The 18,239-nt window shown below is 49.0% G+C and overlaps 2 protein-coding genes across 2 annotated transcripts in view; both read right to left on the bottom strand.

Annotated features, from left to right (window-relative positions):
• The window catches only part of ZNF112 (zinc finger protein 112), a 92,593-nt gene that overhangs the window by 58,696 nt on the left and 15,658 nt on the right, over positions 1 to 18,239 (bottom strand). The gene's annotated exons all lie outside the window — the stretch shown is intronic.
• Positions 4,027 to 5,614, bottom strand: ZNF285 (zinc finger protein 285). Its single transcript, XM_023649863.2, is given in 1 exon segment — positions 4,027 to 5,614. A coding segment is annotated over 1 exon segment (1,326 nt). The 5' UTR covers positions 5,476 to 5,614; the 3' UTR covers positions 4,027 to 4,149.

Raw genomic sequence — 18,239 nt, forward strand, 5'->3', positions numbered from 1 at the left:
GTTAAGGCCACTCTTCCAAGCCCTCAATGTCTGCAACTATCATGCAAAAGGCTGACAGTCAAGGAGCATATTTCCTGTATTTTCTCCCTCATCGCTGTTCAATTACATGAAACTCACTGTACTCTTTGACTGCAAACTCCCATCGAAACAGCAATTACAGTTGTCACCTTATCAGTCTGGGTCCAATAAGGAGACAGGAACCACACAATGATTTAAACAGAAGTTTAATATAAAGAATCATTAAACTTTTTTAAAAGAGTAACTGTACACTATTTTTAAACTCTATATGGTACCCTAATACTGAGGGAGAGTATCTAAGGACAAACTTGGAAGGGGAACCCTATCTCTCCAGGGCTGGGTTTCAGACTTTATGAAGAAAGTGTAGCTGCAGCCTACTGGATGGCAGGGAAGTTTCTGTTTGGCCTGAGTCAGAGCTGGTCCTTGGTTACTGGTCAAGCAGGAAGCAACATTCTAAGATGTAGGTAGTTTGTAGGCAGGCTAACTGGTGGGGGGATGCATGGGCATGCAGAAGGCGGAGGGGAGCGAATGGCATCTACCTGGGGAACAGAGGAACCACAGCCAGTGGCCAGGTACCTGGATGTGCAGAGGGAACGGGTGTGCCTGTGTGGGTAGAAGGCTTGGAGTCCATGAGGGTCCCTGTCCAGAGGTCCGTGGGAATGTGATCAACAGGCCAGAGCCATGAGGTCACCAAGGGACTGTGCATTCTGGGCATGTAGCTAGTGCGGAGCATGACCAGACGTCCCCACAGCCACACTGATGACTGACCATGTAGCTGCTACGAACAGCAGGAGACCCTGTCCTCCTGCAATCTCCCTCCAGCACCCACTTCTGAGAAAGCTTAACATGGTGTTTACTGCCAAGGAGAACTGCTCAGAGGGATGTCTTTCATTATCATGGAGTATGTATGGAAGGGTGAATTTGGAGCTGAAAGGCAACAAATTGGTCACTGGCACATTGCCCCTAGAATTAACTGCAATCCTTGCCACTTCTGAAGTGCCAGTTACTGGTCAGTAGCTCAGTAAACTTTAAGTTACATAGGAAGCACACAGGATAAGGTTCAGCAAGTCAAGGATTGGCCCAAGACGTAGCATGATCAGCTCAGAGACACAAGGAAGGTCATCCAGTGAGACGATAGCTGGGTCTCCTCCTGGTCCATTTGCAGTAATTACCCCTGCAAGGAGCTAGACTGTAGCAACCGCCTAGTGATAGGGCAGCCCATTGCCTTCCATCTCTGGCAGCCTCCTTCCAAAGCACAACCTCACAACCTTCCACCATTACTTGCTTTCTCCAAACAACCCACCTTCCCTGTCATGAGCTCGACAGTCAATCCATTATGAAAAAACATTGTATAAAAGTTGCTATGTCTAATAACAAAATTGTTCTCTCAAGCCTCTGAATTATAGAGAAGGGAAAATAATTTGGGGCAAGTATTTCCTACTTTAGTCATATTCCCAACTGGGTGAAATCTTCGAAATAGTCCTTGAAACAACACTGCAAAGCGAAGTGCAGAGTGGTGGAGGGCGATGGTTTCCAGCGCTGATGTGCACCCAAAAAATCTTGTCTATCAGTCAGGGATCATACTTGATCTTTTACGACTTGATTCTTTTCTTCAAACAATATATGAAAATTTTTATCGGTCTAGATCATTTTTAGTGGTGCCATATTATTCCATTAGATGGGGATGCCATAATTGACTCAATCTCTCATTCGTGGACCTTTAGACTGTTTACAAGTTTTATTACGGCAAATATTCTTGGACGAGATTCCTTTCTGAATATTCCTCTGAATATTCTGATAGTCCTTTCCATCTTTTCCCACTTGTGCCATTACGTCCTAAAGATAAATTCAGAGCTGTAGGACTAGTGGTTCAAAGACAATGCTCATTATACACTTTGATAAATGTACACAAAATCCTCTCCAGAAATGTTGTACCTTTTATTTATATAAGAATTTATATAAGAATGCTGATTTTTTCCCACTCCCTTGCTGACACTGAGTTTTGTCAGTCTTTCACTATTGCCCCCCAGCATCAGTAAGAAAGCGACACCTCACGGATGGTTTTATTTGCATTTGAGTGGCTGTTCTGTATACAAGCCATGACCAGCATGAAAAAATAATGTAAGAAAAACTAACAGTAAAATATGATCCAAATGAAGAAACCCACAAATCGCTAAGATACAAAAAGGGCATTGTTATTGAAGATGAATAAAGATACTGTCGAGATATCGCCTCTTCCCCAATCCATCTATAATCCTAAATGAAATCATAATTTTGGAAAGAACCTGACTAAATGAGCATCTTATAAAAACCCATCACTAAACAAGACTGCTGAGGAGCAATGATGTCTGCTTCTGACGATGAACGTTTTTGGCTTTCTGTAAATTGTTAACTCAGCCAGCCCTGGGGGTCTAGTGGTTAAGATTTGGCTCTCACTGCTTGGCCCACGTTTGTTTCCCAGTCTGGGAACCACACCCCCCATCTGTCGGTTGTCACACTATGGTGGCTGCGTGTTGCTGTGGTGCTGAAATCTATGCCTCCAGTATTTCAAACACCAGCAGGGTCCCCCATGGCGGACAGGTTTCAGTGGAGCTTCCAGACTAAGACAGACTAGGAAGAAGGACTTGGCCACCCACTTCCAAAAAAACTGGCCATGAAAACCCTATGAATAGCAGCAGAGCATGTCTGATGGAGTGCCAGAAGGGGAGAGGATGGTGCACAAAGACCGGGCAGGGTTCCACTCTGCTGTCCACAGGATCGCTAGGAGTTGGGATCCACTTGACAGCACTAACAACAAAATTGTTACTCACTTTGGCAAATATTAGTTTTACTTAATTAACTTTATTAAGACTCCTAGCAGGACACCTATTCTAGCTAATTTTTTTTATTGCCTTTAAGGTGTGAGCTCACCAACTTTCCCACCATTACACATTATCGAGTTCCTCTGCTGCACGGGATTTCTTCTGTCTAAAGATTGCACTTTTGGTAAAATTTTACTCAATGCACATCACCGGGAACGTTTCTCTTTTATGTACACACAAAGAATGAAGATTCTTCCTGAAGAAGTCTTCTCCACATCACTTTAGGTGGCTGCACTGCCACACAGAGCCTTAAAGGTGAAAAGTTTTGAACTCTGAATTGCAACGTTGCTTTCTTATGCGGACTCCAGTGACTGTGAAATGTTGCTGTTATCTCCCTCTGTACTAGTCAGTTTAGCCTTTGCGATGCTAGGAACAGATAAACCGCCCAAATCTCTGGAGTGTAACACAATAAACGTTTATTTCTTACTCAAAAAAAAAAAAAAAAAGTCCAACACAGGGGAGAATGCACCTTCCATCAATCCAGTCTGGAACAAACAGCCTCCAGGTCACTGTGACAGGAAAGAGAAGCCAGGAGGGCGTCACGAGATGTTCCTAAGGGCCAGGCCTGGAGGTGGCTCCTATCACTTTTGCTCACCTGCCATTGGTTGGAACTCACTCAAGTGGACCCACTCTTAAGGCAAGGGTCGCTGCGAAATGGAGTCTTCCTATGGGCGCAGCAAACAGAACCCGTGTGAGGAACACACAGCAGTGTCTCTGCCACACCCTTAAATTGTCACTTCTATAGAGCTTCTCTCCCGTTTAGAGCATCTAATGGACCTGGAAACCTGAGTGTGGGCTAATATTCCCACCATGTGAATCACATGGGTTTCATTGCTGAGCACACTTTCGAATGTTCTTTATACAGAGAATATCTTTCTAGCAGAGACTCTCCAAAAATAGACAACTAAAGCCTTTGGGTGGACTGAGGTCCTACTCATCCCAACTAGGATCTCCTTCCGGGGCATGCCCACTCATGGAAATTTGACCTCGAACTACTGCCATTGCCACAAACCGTCCATTTGTCAAGAATCACTTACTTTGCCACCGGAGCACACGACGGTTGATGGCAGCTTTGCCGAAGTTCTCGAGATCCACAGTAGTTTCTTGGAATGTTGGAGAACCACCTGCTTCCGTGCTGTGGGCTGACATGGCGGGTGGCAGTGTCCCTGTGCGTCCCTCCCCCGGCCCTCCCAATGGCCGAGGAAGCCTCTGTCACCTGGAGGACAGAGAGCAGCTTCTGTTTTCCTGATGGAACCCTGACTTCCTCCCTTCATAATGCTTCCGTCCTTTGGAGCAGTCTTTGATGAGCAAGAAGCTCTGCGCTATCACTAAAACCCTCGCCATGCTCACGACCCGGATATTCCATCTCGCCCGTGTGCACTCTCTGATGAGCGAGAAGATACGAGTTGCGGCTGAAGCCCCTCCCGCAGTCTCCACACTTATAGGGCCTCTCTCCCATGTGCACTCAGAGGTGGACGTGAAGATCTGAGCTCTGTCTGAAGCCTTTGCCACACTCGTCACATCGATACAGTTTCTCTCTGGTGTGATCTCTTTGGTGTAAGTGAAAATAGGAGCTATAACTGAAGCCCTTCCCACACACTTCACACGCGTACGGTTTTTCTCCTGTGTGAACTCTCTGATGAGTTTGGAGGACTGAACGGTATGCAAACGCCTTCCCACACACGCCGCACATGTAGGGCTTCTCCCCTGTGTGGACCCTCTGGTGAATGTGAAGGTGGGTGCTCTGGCTGAAGCCTTTGCCACACTTGCCACACCTGTAAGGATTCTCGCCTGTGTGCGACCTCCGGTGGACGTGAAGAATGGGGCTCGAGCTGAAGCCTTTCCCACACTCGCCGCATTTGTAAGGCTTCTCCCCGGTGTGGAGCCGGTGATGGACGAGCAGATTGGAGCTCTGATTGAAGCCCCTCCCACACTCCTCACATTTATAGGGCTTCTTCCCTGTGTGCACGCCTTGGTGAATACAAAGAAGGGACCTGAACCCAAACCCCTTCCCACACGCCTCACATCTGTAGGGAGTCTCCCCGGTGTGGACGCAGTGATGGTTGCGAAGAGAGGAGCTGCGCCTGAAGCCCTTACCACACTTAATGCATGGTTAGGGCTTGTCTCCCAAGGGCCCCTTCTGATATCTGGGAAGGTCTGAACTCTGTCTGGGGTCCTTAGCCCTCTCTTGACATTCATACGCTTTTGCATCTGAGGGTGTTGGATAATGAGCAATAACAACTGAGCTCAGACTAAAGTCCCCTCCACACGCATCCCATTTATGAGATTTTTCTCCTCTATGAGCGCCGTGACGACCATAAGGATTCGCATCCTCTGTGAAGCCCGCTCCATGGTTAGTACATCTCAAAGGCTCTGGGACTGCGTGGACCACATTCTGCTGTTGGACGGTTGACTTCATAACCGAGTTTTCCCCACAGGCAGTGTATGCATAAGGTCCCTCTCCTTTACATTCTTGGGAATCATCTCCATCACGTGAGGTCCCATGGCAGCTGTCTTCACACCAAGCACACCCACAGGATTTCTCTTCCATATGAATTCTCTTCCATCTTCCCTGAGAACTCTGGGGCTCGGTCATTACGGGGGCTTTCCTCCAAGATTCTGGGGTCTGTGTCAAGCCTTTCCAAGCCGCGCCATCTTGGTTTTCTAAATTAATGGCATTTATTACACAGTTTTCACTTTCAGAAATCTGAAGAGACGCTCTTGCCCACTCTTCACAGAGGGAGACATCTCCTTCTAAACATTGGGGACATCTCCTTGAAGGTTCGTGACATAATCCTGAGTCACAATTAATCCACCCATCTTTTGTTTTCAAATCTGCCAACAGTAGAGCATTTCTCGCGAGAGGTAACTCAACCCTTTTTCCTGAAGATTCGAAACGCTGTTTTTAATCCCGTCTCCTGTGAGGAGAAAGAGAATTTGGCTAAGGGAACACGTAAATCGTCTATCCAGAGGTTTTGAGAAAACGCACTAGGATGGGGTAGGACGTTGTGACTGGCTTCCTTTTGTATATGAAACAATTGGGACCACGGTCATTCTGATCTATGAGCTGCCGATTAAAAAACACGTGTTGGAGGGAAATCAAAAGAAATCTTGGGAAGACTTTATAAAGGAAGAAATTCACCTCCCTGCTATAAGAATAGTCAATAAAAAGCCTTTAATCATTTAATCATCTTGCTACAAAAGGTAAGGGATCCAATACAATTCACGTGGAATAAATGTATATATATAAAATACATAATATTGGAGAGCTGGACATAGTGAGAGACACAAAGGATCACAAGGACGTTCCAAGATGCTGTATAAGGTTGTAGAAACAAGCAACAAGACCTCTTGATAACGTCTTTTCCTTCACATCACTGTTAATGGGTAGAACTGTCATGAATGTTTGTGTACAACCTGCACAACTGTACATGGTGAGCCTAAAGCAGCAGTGGGGATTGAAATGGGGATAACATTGTGAAAGGTGGTCCTGAAGTTAGTGGGGGAGGCCCATGTACACCTTTGAGACAAGCTTAAAGAGATATCCTCGCTATTTTCCCTGAGGTTCTCTGGCTTCCAGGGACAGAGAAAGTTCACCGAGATCCTGCAATCCATTTCCTGAACGTCTCCCCTTTTAGGTCCCTGCTTCCTGTTCAAGGCAGTTTCTGAGTCATTCTATTGAGTGACCTTAGTTCATACAGTGGTATCACAGAAAGGGGGACTTTGAGCTACCCAGAACAGGCTTAAAGCAGCGGTTTTCCAATTGTTTTGACTGTACCTATAATAAAAAAAGCATTTACACTGCAACCCAGGACACAGAGACAGACACAGACTGTTAACTAAAACAGTCTAACAGCTGACACTAACCTTACTAGGTGCAAGGTCCTCTGACAAATTCTTTTGTGTTCTAGTCCATTAATCTATTTTGCTTTGCAAAAACTACTGGCTACGACACAGTAAGTTGATTTCAGGACTCTCCAGTGGGGCAGCATCCTGATTTAGGCCATTCTCGGAGGAGCCTGTGTCTCTAACATATAGGCACAGTGGTACTCAGTTTCACATAGTTGCTAAAAACACAGGGCCTAGAGCCCGACTGGGAGGGTTCCAATCCTCGTTCTTCTTACAAGCCGTGTGGTCACGGGCAAGTTACTTCTCCACTCTGTGCCTCAGCTGTTTCCTTCGTGAAAGGGGAATGGTAACAGCAACTATCTTATGAACTCAACTGAGGTCATACATATCCGTGTGTGGACCTCTGAGAAATTGCAAGGAGGCTGGAGACTTACCAGCAAGCGAGCTGACACCTACACTGTACTTCCTACATGACGGATCCCGGTTTGGTTCCTTCCATGCGAGTTTGTCCCAAACACAGGGGTTTCTCCAGAAGGAAGCAAGGGACCAAGGCCCTTGGCACCGTGTGAACTTTCTCAATCTCACTCTGAGAAACAGGAGGAAAGAACAAGAGCCCAAACACGTGAGGGGGGCGGGGTGGGCTTGCTAACTGCATCAGAGGCCCAAGGGCGCGGTGCAGGTGGAAGACAGCTCTCTGACCAGCACATCCCAAGGGACACTGGCCCACACTTACCTGATAAAACTCACTAACTGCAAGGCTCTCATTGTACGTGCATCTCTTAGGCATTTTCTCTCCAGTGGCCAGTTCCCCTTTGTGCTCCCATTGGAATATTCTCTCTGGTTTGAAGCTGATCATTTAAGGCAACGGGACCAGTGGTTTGATGCTTGCTGACAGGTGTCGCTGTGCTCACCCGCTGAGACGAGGTTCCTGATACTCTCCAGCATCACCTCTCGGTGCAGCTTGATCTGGGCCTCGTCCAACAGCGCCAGCTCCTCCTCGGTGAAGACCACGGCCACATCCTTGAAGGTCACGTGTTCCTACAACACCGAGCACACGCCACATCAATCGTCCCCACAAAGGGCCACTGGAAAAAAGGCAAAGCTGGGAGCTGTGCCAGTCCTTAAGTTGTCGTCTTTCTGCTCCCAACCCTTGTTTTGAAGCCACGTGCTGCGATGCTGGCGCTGGGACTCTGCAAATCCTGCTTCCTGTTGGACAACTGGCTGTGCGTGAGGCGCGGACACTGCGGGGCGCTAGAGGGTTCCGCGAGGCTGGGGGAGGACGTGGAGCTGGAGCGAGTGAGCCAGGACATGCAGACACCCCGCAGCCCGGGAGGTATGGACTCTGCAGGGGGAATGGGTGTGAGGGGGGGCTGCTCCAGCCTACTCCCATTCTCCCTTCTTGGCCTCAACCATAGAGCCTGGGAAAACAAAACCCCCATGTCCCCCGTCACCCTCAAAGCTGGGCCACCCCATGCAGAGACTGCTATAGGATTCGGGTATCAGGACAGTCCAAAAATATTAATAAACCAAGTTTATAAACCAATCAACATCAACGCAAAACTCTTAACATCTTTCCCTTAGCACACAGCATCATCTGCGACGTACTCTGGGAACAGCTCAAATCTGAGTCTGGTCAAGCGTCTAGCGCTCCCGCTTACAGGAAACGGTGCGGAAAGAGGAACATGTGAATGATACCAAAAAGAAGCAATTCTGAGGCAACCAGGGAAACCTGATTATTGTCTGGGTATTAGGGGATACCAAAGAATTATTGGTAATCTGATTAATCCATTTCCTTTTTAGAAATACATACTGGAATATATAGGAGTGTGCAGTCAATTCGATTGCTATTTAGAAATATTGTCCCAGATCCTCCGATTCCACTAAAGGTTGTTGTTAGGGCCGTCAAGTGGCTTCTGACAAAGTTCCTGAACTCTTACTCTTGATTTCCGTCCTCCTCTCGCGTGGACTCGTGACAAGCAATGAATGGACAGGCACCCATAGGCAAACCATCTTGACATCTCTGAGCGTCTTTCTTCATTTCTACAGAGGGAAGAACAGCGCCTGCCTCACACAGCTCTTACAAGCAAGGGAAAGGGCCTGCCACACCGCAGTGACTCCAAAACTGCTGAGCCCCTTCCAGAAAATCGAGATCCCCAGCTCCTCAGGATGGACATGGCATTTAAGAGAAAGAAAGGAAGCTTGAACTTATCTGGAACTGAAGCATACTGTCTTCCTCTGGGAAGGGGCCGGATGCTGAGAAGGCGGGACTGCAATGAAGAAGAACCCAGGAGTGAATGAATATCGGTTCCTTCCTATCTGTACTATTTTCTGCCACATTCTCCTCTCCCACGGTATCTTTTCCTCTCTTCTCGCTCTCGATAGACTGAACTCCCACCTCCTCGGGCCTCCCCCACTGCCGTCATCCCAGACCCTTTGGTAACTCCACTCTCTCTCTCCTCAAGCTTTTGGGTCAAAACCGCCATGCTCTCTTCCTTTTCTCAGACTTGTGAATGCATTGACATCACCTCCATCCTAAGGGCTCCCATGACTTTTGCAAATACTGATGACACACCTAGGACATATGAGGCACGCTCACTCCTCTGGAAACGCCCACAGTATTCTGAGTTGAAACTCTCTAGAACCGCGGCAGGGAGACAGAAACGCTGCAAGCTTGCCTCTCCGTGTCCGCTCAACTCCCTTCTCTGTGCTGCTTGTGTTAGCAGATTCCCTTGTCCTCTACTTCCGGTTGGGTTCAGCCAATGGGGAAAGCCAGCAGCGGATCCAGAGGAGGGACAAAATGAAGTCAGAGTATTTATTCCCCCAGCGCTTTCCTCGGGATTGCTGTGGACTGGCCACGTTCCATGACCCTTGACCAAAGGTCATCGTGCCTGTCAGTGGTCCTCATCCCACAGCTCCTTCTCCAGGTTCTGGTACCTGCTCGCTCCCTTAGCCCTGTGGTCCTGGGACCAGTGACCCTGCTTTGACTAGCTCAAGGATACCGCGGTCCCCTTTGTGGACGACCATACCCTGCCTCCACCTTTGTCAACTGTCCCTTTCTCAAGCTCTTCTCAAGTGACCCTATTTGACCATGCTATCTATTTCCTGCTGGGATTCTGTCCGATAAACCCTGTAAACACAGTGGCCTCTGGCCTTTGAGGAGAAACTCATGGCATCCAATTGCTGCTTTAGGCACTGTGGGAACCTCAAAGACTAAAAGATCAAGACCAAAAGCCACATCTCTGTCCTCTTGCTGTGCTTCTCAAACTACCCACAGAGAGGGACCAGTTTTATAGTATTTTCAATGGGCCACAGACTAACATTTTGGTAGAATACAGTAAAAAAGAAACTTCTAGAAAAAGGAAATGAGAAGGCATAGAAATTACAAGTCCGAGTGTTTTTTTATTAGTAGATTAATCAATCATACAATTACTAAAATTGCTGTACAAATTTTTAAACGCTGACACTCAAGTTCACAGACCAGTAACATTTCGTTCCCCAACCGTCACCGGTCCACCAGCCACCCTTTGAGTTGCAAGCTCTGGCAGCGCACAGCGTTACAAATTCAGGTTAATAGGATATGAAATGTGTTTTTGGCAAATCCTCGGACTTTCTCCTGTCCTTTCCTCCCTTTAAGAGAAAGCATGAAGCCCCTTATTTCAGGCTCCAACGAAGATTCATTCAACTCCCGAGGACAGCACTCATCGCGTCATTTTATAATACTAGTTAAAACCTACCAGATATATTCCTCCTAACCTTGTCACAAAACCATAAATCCTGAAGAAATAACCAGGCCTCAGTCGTTTATCTGCTGTGCCTGCTAAAGACCCCACCACCGATCAAGGAGTCAGTCAATGACTCTTGACAGTAAGGGAGGCATAAATAGAGTTGGCTCTGACACATTGGATGTGGGTGCAAAGACACAAAGATACCAGGCTCTTGTCTTCCAGAATCTGTTCTCTGCTAAGAGCCGGGCACAGCACAGGTGGAGTTACAGGCACACACAGACACACACGCACCCACACGTATGTGGAAAGGGGTTTGGGTTCCTCCACTTCTGGTTTCAGGGACCCGGCAGGAATCAGATGGCACAATCGGATGTGAGGGGAGTTTAATAAACAGACTACTTACAATGGTGCAGGCTGGGTGTAACCAGAGGGGCCCGGCAGCACCCTGGGGAGTGACAGGGAGGCGCCAGCACTCCACTCGGCCTGAAGTGGGGAGGGGACGGAGCAATTCTGGGGCCTGGGACCGAGGGCTGCGTGGAAAGGGCCGCATGACAAGAATTGTAACTTTCTGCTGAGAAGCGCAGCCAGCTGGTGACAATCCTGCAGAGAGAGAACTGGGGGGCTAGACACTCTGGCTCACCATTGCCCTCTCTCCAGACTCTGCTGTTGTGGCTGCCCAATGGCCAGAGGGCAACGGCGGCCTCTTGGGGCAATAGCACGGTGGAAGGGCAGAGCGTGGAGCTGGAGGTGGGGAACCACACAGACACTGCCTCAATTCCCTGCGTTTTCCCCACCTGCCAAGTCCGCACAGCTCTCTCCCACAAAGGCGCCTCTCACTCCCTCCACCTGATCGTCACCCTGATCTGCGTCACTGCAGCGGCTGGAGACCAGGTGCCCAGATCAGCCTCTTTAGGGGAAGAGGAGCCAGAGGTCAAGGTGCCGCTGAATTCGGAACCGCGATTGCTCAGAAGCACGGTCAGAAACATAAGCTCCAAGTCCTTCCCCAAACCCCGCTGCCAGGTTCCTGGCTCTTTCCCCCTCCAGCTGTTCTAGAGGCTGCAGAGCCGAGGAGACGAACCCGAACACTTCCAGACGTTTGTGGCAACCGTGTGGATCCGCTGGGGACCGGGATAACGGGCATTTCCTCTGTGTGTGTGACAGTGAATGTCACGTGGTCGCGCCCAAGTTGTCCGTCTGAGCCGTGAGCATCTGAGCCAAAGGACTCTAAGAGACCAGCTTCAGCCCTGAGGGCCTGCGGCAGGACTGTGGACAGGGCTGTCCCTGGTCCATTCTAATTTGCCTTTGCACCAGTTAAAAAAATGCATCCCTTTCTCAAGATACTTTTCTTCCAGCTATTAGAAAATTATTATACTGATTTTGTTAGAAGAAGGCACTTTGACTGTTGCCTGTGTGTGTGTCTGTGTATCCTATAATGCGAATGGCACACCTTAGATGTGGTGCCCTTGTGCAGTAGCCAACCTGCATGACTGCACTGCAGCCCTGCCCTCAGAAAGCCTGTCCACAAATCTAGGACTAGTGAGACTTGGCTGCGTGCACATGACAAAGCCTATCACTGGCCAGTTCAAGTGACTTTGAACGATGGGACTGTGGGAGGACTTTTCTAATGACCTCCCCACATCCCCTGACCATGGGACCATTCTTCTATGATCAGACCACAGGATCTTGTACCAACACCCCTTGTAACACTTTTCACATGCGCTGCAACCTTTCCGGGTACTTTTTGCTTTCTCTCCTGTAACATGTGCCCCCTAGGAATAGAGACTGCATTATTCACATACATGTGGCACGGCTGCATGCAATAGGTGCCAAATACATGAATGAGTGGAGACGTCTGAGCCTTTGCCAAATTTAATTCTCAGAGTGAAGAGGTCAGATCATGAGATCAAAAGTGTAAGGAACACAGATCATCTTTGACCCGCCTGTCGAAGGCGGGCTCTGAGGAAGGCAGCAGAGCCGGCTGGGGAGAAGGAAGACTCTGAGGTCGGACTGTCCTGGTTCAAGGCTCCGTCATTCACTGGCTGTGTGCCCTTGACCTTGGGCAACTGTCTCCTGTGCCTCGGTCCTTCATCGGCACAAGGCAGGACATTAAGAGAACCTATTTCACGGGGTCATCGTGGAGATTCAATGTCATTACATGCAAAGTGCTCAGAACAGCGCCTGGCACAGAATAGGGGGTGACAGGGGTGGGCTACAGTGCTCTGGGCTCCCTGCTAAGTGCTCCAGACATAAGAGAGAGAGTCAGTTCTTGACTAAAGGCTGGGCAGACCTGCGGGGAGAGGTGAGCCAATGAATTCCCTGGAAGGAGAGAAGGGCTGGAGCAGACATTCCACAAAGCTGCACAAAGGCACAGGGAACAGGAAGCCAGCATCCCCGAGAGGTCCAGGCGGTCAGGGAAAACTTCAGGAAAAAAGAGGGCATGGGGTCGCCTAGTGCTGTAGTGGTTAAGTTCATGCACTCTGCTTCTGCGGCCTGGGGTTCGTGGGTTTGGATCCGTGTCAAGCCATGCTGTGACAGTGTCCCACATACAAAATAGAGGAAGACTGGCACAGATGTTAGTTCAGGGCCAATCTTCCTCACCAAAAAAAAAAAAAAAAAAGATAGTTGAGCCGTAGCAGATGCCTGAAGAAACAGGCGCTTCCAAACCGACAAGGAAGGAAAAGGATAAGGGGCAACAATGGCAGTGCCAGCAAAAGGACAGATGTGGGAAATACTGTGGTCCAATCAAAGCACAGGAAGCACATGGGGGTGGACCAGAACACAGAGAACCACAGGGCGGCGTGGCTAAGATGAGGCTGGAAACATCACCAGGGGCCAAATCCTGAAAAATCTTGGACGCCATGCTAAAGAGTGTGAACATCGTGTTGTTATTATTCTCACTACTATTATCTTCCAGGTCTCAGTTTAGATGTTACTTCCTCCAGGCAGCCTTCCTGGATAACCCCTCATACATTAGGTAGAGTCTGAGTCTGTTCGGGCTGCTATAACAAAATACTGCAGATGGTGGTGCTTATAAACAACAGAAATGTATTTCTCACTGTTCTGGAGGCCAGAAGTCTGAGATCAGGGTGCCAGCATCATAGGTGAGGGCCCTCTTCTGGACAACAGACTTCTTGCTGTGGCCTCAAAGGGTGGAAGGGGCAAGGGAGCTCTCTCGGGCCTTGGTTACAAGGGCATCAATCCCATTGGACCTAATCACCTTCCAGGATTTCAACACCTGAATTCTAGCGGGACACCCCAGCAGGGACCTACATGGCTGGCACTTCCATCAGCACTCTACTGTGGCTGCTTAATTGCCTTCCGCCTTTGGCTGAGGGAGGACAGGAACTGCATTCCCTCATTCAACACGTATTTACTAAGAGCCCACTGTGTGCCAGGCCGTGATCTGGACACTGAAGACACAGATGTGATAAGTGCGGTGGAGGAAAAAGATGGGGGAAGGTGGGTGGGGAGCGAAACAGGTGGTCAGGAAGGGGCTCACCGAAGTGAGACGTGAGTAAAGAGCTAACGAAGGAAGTGAGCGATACCAATATCTGTACCCAGGGCGTTCCAGACAGAGGGGACAGCATGTGCAAAGGCCCTGAGGTGGCAGCTTGCAGGGCATGTGGCTAAAGTGGAGTGAGTGAGGAAACGAGCAAGAGGAGAGGAAACACAGGTAAACGGGGGCCAGATGGTAGATGGTCTTAGAGACCATTTTAAAGATTTTGGCTGTTACTCGCATTAGATGGGGGCAACGGGAGGATTTTAAAGAGAGGAGGGCAGGATCCAACTCAGGCGTTAACAGGATTGCCTGGCTGCTGTTGGGGAGGGATGACCAGTGGCATGAGGGGAGCAGGTAGCAGGCATGACGGTGCCTTGGATCAGGGCCGTGGAGGTGGAAGTGGAGAGAAGGTACTGGGCTCGGCATTTATACTGAAGATACAGCCAACGGGATCAGCTGATCGCTTGCACGAGGGGTGGGAGAGAAAGAGCAGTGGGGGCTTTGGCTTCAGCGACTGGAAGGATTTACAGAGATGAGGAAGACCACAGGAGGGGCAGGTTTTGAAGACCAGGATCAGGAGCTCAGTTCTGGAAAAATTAGGTTTGAGATGTTGAACCTATATTTACAGAGATAGAAGAAAAAAAAATAGCCTGTTGACAAGAGACAAAACACAAAAGACTTATAATCAGTTTCCTTAAGGAAGAAGACTACAAAATTCCATGGAAAGGCCAGAAGCTCTGACCGCACCTCCGAGCTCACAGTGATTCCCGAGGCACCGGGGTCTAGTCTCAGGGGGGGATGCTCGAGGTCTGGCCCCCACACGCTACATGCAGCTAGGAGTAAAAGCCACCCTTTTTACGCCCCTGGCACTTCCTAGCTGGTTAACTGGAAAATTGTTTCAAAAATATTTTATTATGAAAATTTCAAACATACAGAGAGGTAGATGGAACTGTATAAGGAACCCCCAGGTACCAATCACATGGCTTAAACAATCACCAGCATGTGGCCACTCTTGTCTCAACTGCACCACCACCTGGTCCCCACGTACTCATAGAATATTTTGAAGCAAATCCCTGATATCATATTATTTTGTCCATAAATACTTCATTATGTAGCTCTAAAAGATGGGAAAAAGTTTTTACAGTGTTAATACTACACCTAAAAGAATTAATTCTCTAATCTTACCCAACGCAGAATCAGCGTTCAAATGTCCAACTTGTTGACTGCAATTTAGCAGCTTACAATTCGCTGTGTGTCTTGTAATCCTCAAAGTTCGCATTTCTTGGTTCACAGCGTGCAAGGAGAGGGTGGGGTTAATAATTCGGGGCAGTTCTTTTCAAAGTGCATTCAGGGACAGACTCCAGAGCTATTACTAGAGAGAGGATGCACCGTCGGAGCTCTCCCCGCCCCCCGTGTCCAGAGGCCAGAACCCCCGCCCCGCAGTCAAGAACGCCCCGCCGGAGTCAGGGCTGCCGAGGACGCAGCGCAGCATACAGAATTCAAGGCTCCGAGAACCCAGGGACGTGCTGAGCCAGAATCGGCCCCCCGCAGGCAAGCCGCGGAATGAGCAGCCCAAGCCGCCCCCCATTCTCATGCTCGAGCCAGTCCCTCTCCCCAGTCCGGGACGCACAGCCCAAACCCGCACCCCCAAAGCGGAGCCAGCGACCCCCTGCCCCGCCTGGGTCCAGAGAAGCACGTCCCAAGACCGACACCAACCCCACCCCGGGCATGCACAGCCCAAGCCGTTATCCCGAAACCTGCAGAGCCGCTTCCTGAGTCAAAACCCCCAAACCCAGCCCAAGCTCCCCGCCTCGATCCCAGGGAGCCCGGGCCTGAGCCCCCATCACCCGACTCTCCGAAGAGGTCCTTTCATCGGCCACCAGTCCCTGCTTCCAACTCCTCCTACTCCAGGCCACAGGGCCGGGTCACAGCGGCGCATCCTCCACCCCCATCACCGGAGACACCTCCGAACGGGGCGCGGTCCAGGCCGACTCACCTCAGCTCCCCAAACAAAGTCGCCCACTGCGCGCGCGCCCCCGGGCGCACGGCGCAGGCGCAAGGGAGCCTGTGGACTACAATCCCCAGAAGCCCCTGCGCGGCAGCGGCAGCGGCAGCGGCAGCACCTGCCGTCGGAGGGCTGCCCGGGGGTCTTCGGTAAATCTGGTGCCGCCCGGGCTCTGTCACTTTATCTAAAATAGTAATAATTACAATAGCGATGAAATATCAGTGGAATGTTAATAATGATTAAAACATGTCTCTCTCCACACCTGATAAAAAGGAGGAAGACTAAATAGCTTACCACCTGGAAAATGAACACTTGTTACCATTTTAGTGAAAATCCTTATAGGTTGTTACTCTGTAGACATCTCCTTTAATTGCATAAACAGGCAATTTTTCAATTAAAATTTACTTCAATACTTTTTTTCACGGTTTGTTTCTATTGAAGGGGGTCTCTGGAAATTGAGACCCCACATGGCTCTGGACCCAGCTCTGTAATATTTCCCCAGCTCCGGAGAAGCAGAAAGAATTAACGACCAGCGGCTTCTGTGTTGAGCCGGGGAAGGGCACGAGTCTGGCGGGTCCTCTTAGAAGACACGTATTGCAACAAATCACGAAAACACGTAAAGTTTTCATATTTTCTTTAAGACTCCCTTGTTGGGACTTAGGCTTTTTTAGCACTTTAAGATTTCTATTAAAGAAAACATCTTTCTCTTTGGTGCCCTAATGGGGAGAAGAAAATTGAATAACGGTTTCCCTAGAGGCTCACAATTCTGGCCTGGAGGAAAGTACCCCAAAAATGGATGAGCGCAGTCACTTTGCCCGGCTCTAGTCCCAGACTAGACTGCTAAGTGAAGACGGGGGTCTCCAAGCAGCGGGCAGGAGTTGGAGAAATAACACGCAGCTACAGCTCGACACTGCAACTTAGGGCACATAAAGAGGACAGTGAAATTCTTCTGGCCTCTTTTGATGTCTTGACATTACAGTTTCGTCGTGATTAAAAAAAAAATCTAGTAAGATCTACCACAGAGATGGGAGTCATCCTTAATTATGGCAGATGCTCAGTCTTTTTGTTGGATGGGGAGGAGGAGGTTTTCTTTACTATTCCTCAATAATATTTGTGATAAATATGTAGATTCTCCACATTTGAGTTAATTTATTCTCTTTTAGCCCCTCCGCTCTGATCTCATCTTCTACTACTTTCTCGCTTGCCCGTTCTGGTCCAACCACGCTGGGCTGCATGCCCTCTCTCAAACCTGATCACTGTTCCCTCTGCTGGTAGGTTCTTTTCCCAGATGGCCACAAGGTTTGCTTCACCTTCTTTATCCTCTGCTCAAATGTCCCTCTCAGCGAGGCCTACGGGACACTCCTATTTACAACTGCAACAGCCCCTGGCACTTTACGTTCCTTGTCTCAGTACTTAACACCTTCTATCATTTACTTACATATTTTCTTTACTGCCTACCTCCCCCTATTAGGATTTAAGCTCCATGAAGACAGGAATTTTTGTCTGTGGCCATTGTTATACCTGTTTTTCAAGCACCTACTATGTGCTAGGCACCGTTCTAAGCACTGGACATACAGCAGTGGACAACGGAGACAAAAATCCCTGCCCTTCTGAAATTTCATTTGTTGAATGTTTAGGGTTTTTGTCGCTGCTGCTGTGAATGGGATCCCTTCCCAGTTTTCTTCCTAACTCCTTATGGCTGGTCTAAGGAAGTTATTGATAACTATTTGGTATAGATCAGCTCACTAAACTCCCATATTGGTCTGCTCTGTTTCTGTCAGACAGCGCTGTCCTGGAGCGACACGATTCACATGGCCAGTTCCTGTGTGATCTGAAGCCTTCCTCAGGCGCAGACCCATGAGCCACTCTTTGGAGTCCCTAGTGCTTTTGTGGGGAGAAAATGCATTTGCCTCTGTCACCACCTGGGGCCATGTGTGCTTTCCCTTACCCCACACACTCCAGAATCAAGATAGAGTCTATTGACCTTCTGGACTTAGGCTTCTAGAAAATCAATACCACAGAGGACCTCAGGTTTCCAGCATCAGGGAAAAGAATATGTTTAAGATGGTTTTCCAGACACCCTGTTCGGTACAAGTCCTCTGTGAGGCCGTTTGATGGGCATAATATCCTGGCTTTTGGCAGCTGGTGAGCCTGGCACGCACCAGCTGGACGGACTCCAGAGGAACTTCCCCCCCTGAGAGCCCACAGTGCCACGATCCCAACCGACCTCAATACCTCTGAGCCGATTTGGAGGGCTGTATACGTGTGAGCACCGAAATCAT

This window comes from Equus caballus, chromosome 10 (genome assembly GCF_041296265.1).
Source record: "Equus caballus isolate H_3958 breed thoroughbred chromosome 10, TB-T2T, whole genome shotgun sequence".
NCBI classification, from domain to species: domain Eukaryota; kingdom Metazoa; phylum Chordata; class Mammalia; order Perissodactyla; family Equidae; genus Equus; species Equus caballus.